The sequence below is a fragment of the Bubalus bubalis genome, chromosome 1, assembly GCF_019923935.1.
Source record: "Bubalus bubalis isolate 160015118507 breed Murrah chromosome 1, NDDB_SH_1, whole genome shotgun sequence".
Classification (NCBI taxonomy): domain Eukaryota; kingdom Metazoa; phylum Chordata; class Mammalia; order Artiodactyla; family Bovidae; genus Bubalus; species Bubalus bubalis.
The window spans coordinates 181831616-181844525 of record NC_059157.1 but is presented as its reverse complement, the minus strand read 5'-3'; the positions used below and the strand labels follow the sequence as shown (position 1 = coordinate 181844525).

General features: G+C 34.2%; 2 protein-coding genes across 3 annotated transcripts in view; one reads left to right on the top strand and one right to left on the bottom strand.

Moving 5' to 3' along the window:
* Positions 1-2322, top strand: part of UBA5 (ubiquitin like modifier activating enzyme 5) — a 30502-nt gene extending 28180 nt beyond the window's left edge. Inside the window, exon 12 of the mRNA XM_006052124.4 lies at positions 110-2322. Within this exon, the coding sequence (XP_006052186.1) occupies positions 110-193 (84 nt within the window). The 3' untranslated portion in view covers positions 194-2322. The remainder of the gene's footprint in view (positions 1-109) is intronic.
* Positions 2323-3797: 1475 nt separating this feature from the next.
* The window catches only part of NPHP3 (nephrocystin 3), a 51609-nt gene continuing 42496 nt past the window's right edge, over positions 3798-12910 (bottom strand). The window contains exons 20-27 of one of the 2 annotated variants that reach the window (XM_006052128.4): positions 12543-12732; positions 12143-12384; positions 10831-10906; positions 9472-9599; positions 7708-7948; positions 6604-6729; positions 5892-6007; positions 3798-4932 (exon numbers count right to left, since the gene is read on the bottom strand). In XM_006052128.4, the coding sequence (XP_006052190.2) occupies positions 4752-4932; positions 5892-6007; positions 6604-6729; positions 7708-7948; positions 9472-9599; positions 10831-10906; positions 12143-12384; positions 12543-12732 (1300 nt within the window). In that variant the 3' untranslated portion in view covers positions 3798-4751. Of the gene's footprint in view, positions 4933-5891; positions 6008-6603; positions 6750-7707; positions 7949-9471; positions 9600-10830; positions 10907-12142; positions 12385-12542; positions 12733-12910 lie in introns of those variants that run through there. The other variant, XM_025291706.3, reaches the window with a different exon arrangement.

Sequence of the window (12910 nt, the reverse complement as noted above, 5' to 3'; positions counted from 1 at the left end):
TTAAAGAAGGTTTACTTCATAAATTTTTTGAACATAGTTATAGCTTACTGATCCTAAGCATTAAGAACTTTGATTATTTTTTCACCATGTTTCCCTCATTTATTGATAGCAAGAAGATTCTGTACCTGAAGTAACAGTAGAAGATTCTGGTGAAAGCTTGGAAGACCTTATGGCCAAGATGAAGAACATATAAATAATGGACTGGCCTATATTTTATTTCCTGTGTTTAAACCTATTCCCTTGCAATTAAAAAAATCATTTAAAAACTGAGAAAACTTAAGGGAACATCAATTGATGTGTAATCTTCACTGAATTGTTATTAACTTTTTGGAAATACTGTAACTGTTGCTTGTTGCTCCCCTCTTTCAACTAAATCAGAAACTCTCTTAAAACTCATATTTCATTATAGTAAGAAAACTTAAAGGATTATTGTAGGTTAGCCATTGAACTGTTTTGACCTTTTGTGGGGGGCAGTGAGAAGAAAGGACCAATTTGCTGGTATATTCCTTTTCTTTTCAGTAATCCTTTGTAGTCTGTTGCCTGCGGCCATGGACAATAGAATAGTGTGTGATCACATATAGGGAAAGAACAAGAGGTACAGCATGTTGATTATTTAAGCCAGTGGGCACATACTCATTGTGTTTGGAATTGCTCTCTATAAGAAAATTGCCCACTACTACTAACTTGAGCAACAGTGAATTTCAAGTTGTAAACCTATAAAATAAAAACATCCTCTCAAATGTTTCCTGATGAAATATAAGCTGAAATGTAGGCACTGGAAAAGTGTGTAAACTTGTGACATATATAATCTAAGCAAGACAGAGGCAAATAAAAAGAAGCTTCCTTCATGGATAGACAGGTAAAGATATTTTCAGGATGTACAAATTGTATTTGTGCACTGAAAGTGAAAGTGAAGTCGCTCAGTCATGTCCGACTCTTTGCGACCCCATGGACACCAGGCTCCTCCGTCCATGGGATTTTCTAGGCAAGAGTACTGGAATGGGTTGCCATTTCCTTCTCCAGAGAATCTTCCTGACCCAGGGATCGAACCCAGGTCTCCAGCATTGTAGAGAGACACTTGACCGTCTGAGCCACCAGGGAAGTCAGCATATCATCTGTCTGAGTCAGTGTGCTTTATTGAGGCGCAAAAGATAAATTTAGGCTTAAGATCACCTAAATTATACCCATCATATGGGCTACCTTCTAATACTTTATTTTATTGAAATTTGATTCCCTGGGTAATTAGTTACTGGCAAAGGCTTGTCCTGGGTAGCAGATAATAAATGAAGCCTAAATTACCTCTGCAATGACTGACATGTATTTCTTCACAGGGAAGAGTATCATTTTCCCTGATCATTGTAATTTGATAAACTGCTTTTCTCTGGAGTTTGCATACAAATAATGAAGGCTTAGAGAGCCTTGGTTAAAGTAAATTTCTAATGGTTTGGAGACTAATAAACATGCATGGGTAACCATTATTGGTAGGCTGTTACTGTGCTTGTCTCCTATTTTGATGATTTTTTTGCTTTGAAGAGAGAATGTCTAAATTCTAGGGGAAAATGTAATTAAAAAGTTTCAAGTACCTTTCCTACTTATGAAATAAGATTCTACAAACTAATTTCAGAAAGCTCCAAATATCAAATATGTTTAATATATTAGTTTTGAGATTTTAGGGTACTGTGATTCTTATGTTTACAGTAATGTCAGGATATATGGGGATAGCTTTCTAGTCTTGAAACGTATTTATGTTGCCTTGCTAGGTCATTGCAGTTATTTTAAAAGTTTAGTATATTCATCTGTAAAATAACTTTTCTAGTTCATAGAGATGCTTTGAATTTCAGAAAAGAAATGCAGTCTTTCTAAATAACATTCCTTTGGTACACTAATTTGGTATAGGCTATACTTACAAGTTTAAGTTTATATAGTTTGATAAATAGCTAGAACCTACCATCTTTAAAAAAAATTTTTTTATTGATGTATAGTTGATTTACAATGTTGTGTTTATGTTCAGGTGTGCAGCAAAGTGAATCAGTTATACATATTAGAACCTACTATCATCTAAAGATTTTTTTTTCTGTTCTTAATTTGTACCCTGCTGGTATCTTATATTTTATAAAATCTTATCTGATTTTTTTCTTATATCTTCCATTAAAGTTATTATTTTAGCAGAAAAAATCTGGTAACAAATATCTTTTGTAATCTAGAGTGCTCTCTTGACAAGTCTGTATGTCATGAAAATTTGTATATGTAGACAGCTGACCATGAGAAATTAATCATCATTGGATTTTACGTTACTAAATAAACCCATAGTGTTTGACCAGATTTATAACACTGTTGCTTCAAGTGTAAAAGATGGAAACACATTCCCAAAATTGCCTTAGCACAAATGCTCTAAATTAGAGTAAAACAAACAATATGTTTAACTTTAATCCCTTTTTAATTTAACGGGAGGTTAATTTATGGTACTATTCAAATGTTTTATGTAGTAAAAAAAGTAAGTATTATGAGTTCCTTTGTGTAAAAATATTACTTCCTGAATACCTGTAAACACACTGACCAACCCAAAAATGTAATAAATATTTAAGAATATTAATGAAGCTTTAAGTTCCCCATCACATGTTTTTTTAGTATTTCTCTTTTTGTAAAGTATTAATGAATGAAAATTAATTATAACTACCATAGTTTAGAGCCTTCCAATTCAGATTTATAATTATTTTAAACCTATGCTTTTCATGTTAAAGGTGTATATTAAAGTATACATAATATTCCTTTTGAGAACCTCTTTTTTTTTGGCCGTGCAGCATGGCATGTGGGATCATAGTGCTGCCTGTAATGGAAGCATGAAGTCCCAACCACTAGACCTTCAGGGAAGTCCCTATTTTTTTTTTAGGCATTCTACATGAAAACATTTGAGTTGGTAGTATAATTAGTAAGATCAAAATATAGTCTTAAAAACTATATTTAAACTTAAACCTTTTGAAATAATCACCCCTCAAGTATAATTAATAACTTACCATAAAGTCACTTTGAATAATGTGTTTTCACTTTTTGTATATTTTTCAAGTCCAAATTTTGTAGGAACAAAGAAAAATGCATATTATCCTTTTGCTAGTTTTTCCTTTTTTTCAGGCTTCTAGGATATTAATCTCAAGTTTAAATTTAAATTTATTATTTAAATTTAAATTCAAATTTATTATTTATGATGTTTTAAATTACTTATACCACTAAATAATCAAATTTTAAACTCTAAAAGGTTAATTCTAAAATCAGTCAGTGTCTGATATATTTGTGAATTCAGTTGCTTTGTACCTTTCATAGCTGGCAAACCCAGAAATATGTGTTATGGTTGTAGTTTATCTTCTTTTTTCCCTGTTGTATTTCTGCCAGAAGGGAGAAGAATGATGTTCATTTTGTAAGATTCTACCTCATTTACTTTAAGTCACCACTGTAGTGCCTTAAAATTAGACCACTGTTTCCCAAATTTATATGCATATGAATCACCTGAGAATCTAGCTACATTGCAGACGCTGATTCAGTAGGTCTGGGGAGAGCCTGTGTGAATTTTTACTAAGCTCCAAGGGTAATACTGATGATTCTGGTCTACAGACCACCTTGAGTAGCCAAGCCTTAGAGAACATTAACCAAAATCCTAAGGAGTCACTGAAGCTCAAGTTGAGCAAACTACTCAGTGAATTAGCAAACTACAATGCTAATTCTTTTTTTTTTTGTAGTGTTCAACATTTTTCTTAATTATGTAAATATAATCCTTTTGTATAAACTGGAGTGGAAAAAAGAACTTGAAATTTCACCTTTATTTTAAAATAGTGAAATATGGTTATCACATCTTTCACCTTTACAATTAATACATGCTGGAATGTTACAAGTATTAAAAATGAAAATTTTATTATATATAAATACATAAATGGCATGAAACAGTACCCCAGATTGGCAATATTTATAAAATCTATAAAAATATTTAATTTTCAATATAAAACGGGAAAGTAATTTGAGTTTGAGATAAATGAAGAGGTAGATTTAGGCCATTTAAGGAAGAAGGTCGTGTCCATATTTTGGGAAAAGTTAAAAGAAGGCCAAAGAGCTTAATTTGTTACTGCAATACTGACTTCAGATTGTGCAAGGACATTCTACACAGTAAAAATAATATACAATGTAGAAAGCACAGAAAACAGTGGGCTTAGCCATATCTGCTCAAGGAAAAGGTAGAATAAAAGACATGTAGCAGACAGAGATTCCTAATACTAGTTCATTTTACAGAAGACAATTCATATGTCCCATAAACATTATCCCTTTATTCCGAAACTTTTCTTTGAGGTAGACAACTGGGCCAGACTGCTACTGAATAGCAAGATGAGGAATGGTGAGGCGAAAGTAGATTTTGAGAGAGAAGAATCATGGAATTCTTGAACTCCTTGTCTTAACTGCTAATAAAGAGTTATAACTGCCCTTACAGAACAGAGACCAGTCTACTCTTCATGATCAACTCATGTCATCTTAGGATTCCAAGGTGTCTATATTGGTTCCCACACAATAGGAAAGCTAATTCTTTCAAACAGCTAAAATTAAAATAGTAATGACTCAAACTTCAATGTAGTCCAATATCATACAAATAACCAGTTAAATCACACAGTGAAATTAAATTTTCTTAACAGTTTTTATAAATTTTAAAGTTCCAAATGTTTCTTAATTATTTTATCCTAAGGTGCATTTCCAATGAGTGGTAGTTGCTGGTATCACCTTTGTCCTTGATGAAGGAAAAGATTAGGAGAATGGGTTGTTTTTAAGCTAAATGTATCTCCACTTGATGAGTGTTGGGAAGGAGCTTTTCCACCCAAAAGTGACGTTTCTGCTTCTTTTATTTCCATTGCCCTTTTGTATAGTTCAGCAGCTTTTTCAAAATCCCCTTCTTCATAGCTTTGGGAGAAAAAAAATTCTCAAAATGAGAATATAACCTTTTAACGATTGTAAATGATCTTATAGGATACAGAAAAACAAGTTGTGCTCTTTTTTTCCAAGCTGAAGATTGAAAAACTGGAGGTTTTTATTATTAGTTTTTTATATAGAAAAAGTTACATTTGTTAAATGCTTTCAAATTTTTCTAAAATGCCAACTATCACAGGATTTCCAAGATTATTTCAGCCAATTGCTAGTCATTTAACCATATGACAAAATATAAATAATTCAAAAAAAAAATCCACCTGAAATCTACCCAGAAGTGCTCTCCACCTCACCTTGTAGAAAACCCTGCAGCCAGGTTTTCTGTGCACTGTGAAATGGTGAGTGGTCCCACAGTGACATGCGAGAGGCAGCTTGACCCATTACTTGGAAAGACTCTGGATCATTTCTAGGTTTTGTGTTTTGCCTAAGAAATGATCTTACTTTATATTTTAACTTCAGTTTGTAAGTTTTACTCTGCAACAAAAGTCCATTTTCAGGCAGACCAATAAAACAGAATACCCAAATTCTTCTCCTTTTTGTCTGCTGCCAAGTGTCTTATAGGGGCACCATTAAGACTACATTGTAATGGGTACAGTGAAACTGCTAAAGGAAGTTGGCATCCTGAGGTAAATATAATGCAAAAGTCAACATGGTAAATCCACTTTGAGGATAGCAAATTGCCGATTACCCCCAGAGCCAGTTAGCTGCAAATGTAATCCATCCTCTTATTTGTCATGATACTCTACAAAATATGTGCCACCTTCAATTTCACTTCTGGATATTATTTCAATGTCTCTTGAACTAGATCAGCCAAAAATAAACCCTCTGTTCTAATAAAAAGCATATCAGCAATAAATATTTTGTGGGGTTCTATGATGAATCAAAGATGTCCTAAAAGGGATTTTGGCTATATGAGGAAAGTGAAAAATTCTTACCTAAGCACAGCTAAATTTTTTAGTGTTTCTCCAACTCGAGGATGCATCCGACCCAGGCTGTCCTCGTAAATCTTTAATGCTCGTTCATATAATGGCAAGGCCTCACTGTGTTTTTTCTTATTAAAAAAGAAACAATGCTCATTTGAACACACTGGGTTTCTGAAATTACTTTTAAGGTACTCTAGACTGAGCTGACGTACTTGGCTAAGCACTTTAAAAGAGTTAATATCCTCCTACAAGATGTAGATAAACTGATTAATTTGGGAGTAATCATAATTGGAGAAGTAGTATAATAAAATTCAGAAACTTAAGTTTTAGACCTGGCTTGGTAACAACTGACATTAATCCAATTATATAAGCACAAACTTCTTTGTGGTACCCCAGGGTACCATATCTCTTACTCATGACAAGCAAATGATACATCTTGGGAACAATATCAGATAAAGAGATGTAGGGAGTCTCCAGAAATAAATAAGCCTATGCAGTGAACTAAACACAGTATTTCACACTAAGAAGAATGGACTGTCTCACAGTTGTAACTTTAATAATTTCTCAAGTATTAAAGGGAACATTAGTAGATAACCTTAAATGTCCTTTAATTATTTTTACTGTGTCATATCTAATACATGTTTACCTATATCTAATACATGTTTACCTATATTTCATATGTTAAAACTATTCATTTGTAAAGCATTACATTATGGGAACTTACCATTTGGCTATAAAGAACAGCTAAGTTCACCAAGGCAGTAGCTACACTTGGGTGCTTTGGGCCAAAGGATTTCTGCCGGATTTCAACAGCCAGCTCATACAAAGGTACAGCTTTGTCAAGTTTCCCCTAAAACACAAAAGTGAAATCTAACAAAAATATTAAAGCAATAAATACTTTACAATCAGAGCTTGTTCCATAAATACAGTTTTATGGTAAAAAGTAATTTTGAGGAAAAAAGTTCAGAAATATTTTCTCCCAGTTTAATGGATAAGTTTATGGGTATCTGAAATCTAATATGTAAGTAAAGCTATATAGAATATAAGAACATTTTATCTGATAACTCAGAAAGTTCTTTAGGATCACCCATTATAACTTTCTGGTGATGTAAACATGCCAGTTAAAGTATGTTTGCTGCTATATGTAATTTAGAGATAGCATCAAAGTTTTTATTTTAAAACTCATTTTCCACCAAATCCTTTCCAGATTTTTCTGATTATTTCTTTTTTACTTGAAATTTAGGTAGAAATAGCAACAATGGATCCTTTATACTGAAACATCAACTTCCGTACTAGGAGGGTTAGCAACAGTCCCACAAAGTCTATTCAACTCTGTAACCACACTAAATGAAAGCAGTTTTTTCTCCTGATTTTCGTTTGTCTTAAAGACAGCTATAAAAAATCCAAATATCACTTAGGCTAGAACTCTATGGTAAAGAATGGTTACATTTAATTGCAAGCAAAGAGAAAGTGAAATGGTCATTTCATTAGCTATGGAGACTTCTTCAGTCCTTACAATTGGGTGATTTGTTACGTCTGTGGTAGCCTAACACAGCAAACGTAATACTAGTTGAATTTTAAAACTTCTGAAATGTAAAAGAAGAATAAGTTCTAGTTAGAGTTCTGACAAATGCATTTGTATTTAAAATGTATTTTTAAAAACTAAACTAGGACCTTAATTCAGTTAAGCCTGAAATAATTAAATCATTGTGATTTAAAAGCTCATAGAAAATAATATATCCATTGGAAGATAAATTATTTTGCTTACAGCAATTATGGCTTAACTGGTATATTATAAAACACATGTAGCATGCTATGGATTACTTACCATTTTCTTGTATAAGATCGCAAGATGCTTTACCGTATAAGCCAAAGAAGGGTGATCAGGAGCTAATGCTCGTCTCCGAATGTCTAAGGCTCTTTCATAAAGTTCTTCTGCTTTGTCATACTGTTTCTTTTCATTGCATAGAGCTGCCAGATTATTCAAAGACTGGGCACAGTCAGGGTGATCTGGCCCTAGAACTCTCTCCCTCATCTCCAAGGAACGCTTCAGAAACTGGTCAGCTGTTCTATGAACAAAAGACCCAGATGGTTTAAACTATTCTCTAGAAGTCAGAACCCTAGTCCTAATTAGGAGGAGAACTGAAGTACTTTTATTCTTAAATCCAAGATAGTTAAAATGAAGGATTCAGCTCAAAATCCTCTTTCCCACCCCTCATCTTTCTGCCCTTTTCCAAAAATTAAATATGCCTTCCTAGAAGTGTGAGACCCTAAGGTGTCTGGATGATTGTCTCCATTCTCCACTTCACTCCTCCTAAAAGACAAACTCATAAATAGTTTCCAAAACAAACTTTATATCTTAAAATTTACTAAGTCAAACTCAAAGGATTTTGGTATTCTTTCCTTCTCCCTCCCTTTGGAGTTAGTACTAAACCTGGTTTTTTTCTTTTTTTTTTTTTTTTGGTATTTGGCTGCATTGTGCCATGCAAGATGGTTCCCTGACCAGGGGTAGAACCTGGGCCTCCACAGTGAAAGAGCCAAATCCTAACCACCAAGCTGCAAGGGAGCTCCCTAGTACTAAATAAGTTTTAATTAAAGAACCCTTTGTGGGACTTCCCTGATAGTGCAGAATCTGCCAGCCAGTACAGGGGATATGTGTTCAATTCCTGGTCTGGGAAGATTACATATGCCCATGGACCAAAACTACTGAGCCTGTGTGCTACAACTATTGATGCCCATGTGCCCTAGAGCCCATGCTCTTCAACAAGAGAAGCCACCACTATGAGAAGCCTGAGTACCACAAGAAACAGTAGACCTTGCTCCTTTGTGAAGTGGGCTGCTGCTGCTACTGTTGCTAAGTCGCTTCAGTCATGTCTGACTCTGTGCGACCCCACAGATGGCAGCCCACCAGGCTCCCCCGTCCCTGGGATTCTCCAGGCAAGAACACTGGAGTGGGTTGCCATTTCCTTCTCCAATGCATGAAGGTGAAAAGTGAAAGTGAAGTCACTCAGTCGTGTCCGACTCTTAGTGACCCCATGGACACCAGGCTCCTCCATCCATGGGATTTTCCAGGCAAGAGTACTGGAGTGGGGTGCCATTGCCTTCTCTGTGTGAAGTGGGCTAAATATTTGTATTTTTCTGATATCCAAAATGTCAAATCTATTGTATTTTGCTGACATACAAAGAAGTCCAAAAACACTCATTTTTCATAAAAGAGTCTTTTTGAGTCTATGCCCAAATAAATTGAAGAATAAAATTAGCAGCCATCTACATTCTTTTCTTTATTTTCCCTCAGTCCCAAGTTTGTTCTTATGTGAGATCTTTTGTACAATATCTACACAAACTCACTTGTTATAAACATATAAAATACTAAGGAAACTACAGAATATCTTTTTAGTTACTAAAGACACAATGTGAAAGGAAACTGGAGAAATTGTCATGGTCTTTGTTAAATGTGGCCATGTTCATAACATATCATACATGAAAAATTCTGTTGATTTTTTCTAGCTTGGCTTGATAGAAATGTAAAGCAACTTTGCATCTAAGAGATGAAATGAATACGTGTTTTCATTATTAACAGTATGGTACTCACTCTAGGTTGTTCTGAAGATAGTAGAGCACACCCAGTTCATTGAGGGTCCGAGCATTGTCAGGTGTATCCTTACCTAATGTGAGCTCTTCTAATTGTAGGGCCCGTCTACGTAAAAGGGAAAATCCATACTGGAGAAACACAGAAATTCACAACAATCATCAAGTAAGTGCAATCTCTGATTCTGAAGCAATATACTAGGGTTCTGAAAAAATCCTTTCTCCTTTTGTTTCCTTTAAAGTAGATTACAATTACTTTTAAGTATACTGAATTACTCTAATGATTATTAAAAAATATACATACTTCCCAGTGACTTCACATTCTTAAATTCATTTAAAACTATTTTGTGAAAATGACTATGATAATTTAGCAAAATGAACAGAATCCCTAAATGCATCAGAAAGATTAGGAAACAATGTGCATATATTAACCCTATTACTAAACATTTAATACCAGGTACTTAAAACTGCACATAGCACTTGCATCTAGTAGACAAGTAAGTCCTGGAAATCAAATGTATAGATAGCATAGGGAATAGTGGCAACAATACTGTATTATAATGATCAAACTTGCTAAGAGACCAGATCTTAATTATTCCAACTACAAAAAAGAAATAATTTTGTGATGTGACGTTATGGTGTAATCAATCATATTACAATATATAAATGCATCAAATAAATATGTTGTACATCTTATATTTACACAATGTTAGATGTCAAATACATTTTAATAAACTGAATATAGCATTTTAAGTTAAAATAAATATGCTATATTTATTTTATCAGCAGCTTAGAAAAATGAAAAATTTTTTGCATTTAAGGATAATAATTTCTTGGCATTTGAATGTAACATTAAATGTTTACTAAATTTCTTTTATTCTCTTTTAAAGCGCTTTAAAAAATTGAAACAGCTTTTAAGTCCATCTTCTAAAATCTAACCTTTATCATTTTTGTTAATTTTTATTGGAGTATAATTGCTTCACACTAAAATCTAATCTTTGAATTGTATAGTTCTACCTTTTAAAAATTAAAAAAAAATTTCCCCAGCTTTATTGAGATATAATTGACATATAACACTGTGTAAATTTAAAGTGTACAACATGATTATATGACATATGTATATAGTGTAAAATGATTACCAAAATATATAGTTCCACTTTTTAAACATATACTAATTTGTACTTCTCAGTAATACTAGTTTTTAAACATGTATTTTAAACCAGAAAATATTAATCAGTACTTCCCTAGAAATCAATTTAAAATCAAAAGTTTTTAAATATGTGAGGTTTATGCATCTACATTATGATACAGAGAGGTTCTTTTCCTTTTTGTTCAAAACAACACAAAAGAAATCTCTCATTACCAAGTTGCCTTTTCTCCTTGCAGCTTTCTGACGAATTTTAAATGATTTCTTCCTAAAATGTTCAGCTTGTTCATATCTTAAAAAAAAAAAAAGTAAGTCAAAGGAAAGCAACATGTCCAAAGTCTCATACTTCAGTGAAATGAAAGCACCAATGCAAAGTCTTTTTTTGCTAATTAAATACAACATTATTTCTAGAAGTGATAGTCATAGGGAATGAAAAATCTTAAACAAAAATTTTCACAAAACAAAATCTAATAAATCCAGTCCTCCAAGTGGGCTTCCATGGGACTCAGTGGTAAAGAATCTGCCTGCCTATGCATGAGATGCAGGTTTGATCCCTGAGTTTAGGAGAGGGAAAATGGATCCCTGAAGAAGGAAATGGCAACCCACTCCAGTATTCTTGTCTGGGAAATCCCATGCATAGAGGAGTCTGGAGAGATACAGTCCATGGGGTCACAAAAGACTCAGACATGACTTAGCAACTAAAAGAACAAGTCTTCCAACTAGCTGACATTTAACTATTTTTCAACTGATTAAACCCATTTTGAGTTTAAAAGGCAATCTCTAAAATTTCATTTCTAATTAAATGAAAATCCAAAACTTTAGTTTGCTATATCAGCTAATTTTTGGTCACATAATTGTGAAATTCACACAAAATCTGTGTGAAACAATATTTTTAGAAGTTAAAAGAAAAAATTCCAATATGTGTCACTTATGATTGAGCAAAAGAAATGATTTCAGATAGAGAAGAGATACCTATCAGGGGGCGTATTATACTAGGGATCAAACTTCTGTAAACTGCTAGATAATAAACAGTTTTGCCTTTGTGGGTTATGTGATTGCTATTGAAACTAAAAAGCTACTGTCGAAGCATGAAAGCAGCCACAGACAATATTTAAATGAAAAAAAACTATGGCTGTGTTCCACTACAACCTTAGGTCCGAAACAGGGGACCTTCTGGACTTGGCATGTGGGTGATGGCTTGCTGTCCCCTGTGTTAGTAGGACTCAATATTACAAAGCCAGTCAGCAAAGGAGCTCATTTTCACATCCAGCTCTATGACTCCAAAGTCCATGTTCTGTCCTCCACACATCTTGAAACAGAGATAAACCTTGCAGTTCTAATTTTGTTTACCCCATGAAGACCCAGACCAAGAATAATATTTGAATATGATGGATTCAAAAGAATATAGGATAAGGAAAGTACAGGATAAAGAAAAGTACACAGCCACAAAACAATGCCTCCCACATAAGTACATTAAGAACTGTAATTCCCTGTCAAAAAAACAGAGAATTACTCATTGAAATCTTACTTATCTTGTTTCTGGTACAAAGTTGCAAGTGCCTCAAGTTCGCGAGCAGTATGTGGATGGTCTGCACCGTAGGCGTTTTCTGAGATTTCCAGTGCTTGTTTATACAGCTGTTCTGCATTGCCAAACTTCTTCCATTGCACATACACACTTGCAAGTTGGTGGAGAGACTGAGCTACTTGTGGGTGATCTGGATCTAAAGCTGTTTCTCGAATTTCCAGAGACCTCTGCAAAGGCACAACAGCCTGGGGAAGAAAAAGGTTAAAGACCAATTAATGTGAGTGAAATCCTATAAGACTGGCCATCTGATTAGCACAACAAATGAAAGCTACATCAATTCCTAGGAAGGAGAAAAGAGTAAACATGAAGACCCACACAGTCTCTAACTCCCTGCTGAAGTTACCTGACTGAGAAGGCCTAGATCCTTGAGAAATCGCCCCAGGGTTTCATAAAGGTCAGCTAAGCAAACCATGCTCTCTTCGCCTTCACAGTTTTTCTCATACTGCTTCAATGAATCAAAGTATTCTGCTGCCATTGCGCTTTTGTCTTTGCCAACAAACTGCCAGTAACTCAGCAACTCAGCAAAATGTCCTCTGTTTCAACAAATAACAGTAATATAATGAAAAAGAAACATTAAACCCCACTACCGAGTGAAGATGCCACAAATTCATATCAAGCTACTGACAGTGTATTAGGAGGCCAGTCCAGTGTAGTGCGGTAAAGGTGTAAACTGGGCCTGCCATCTGAGTCCACAGCACTCTCGCTGTGTTC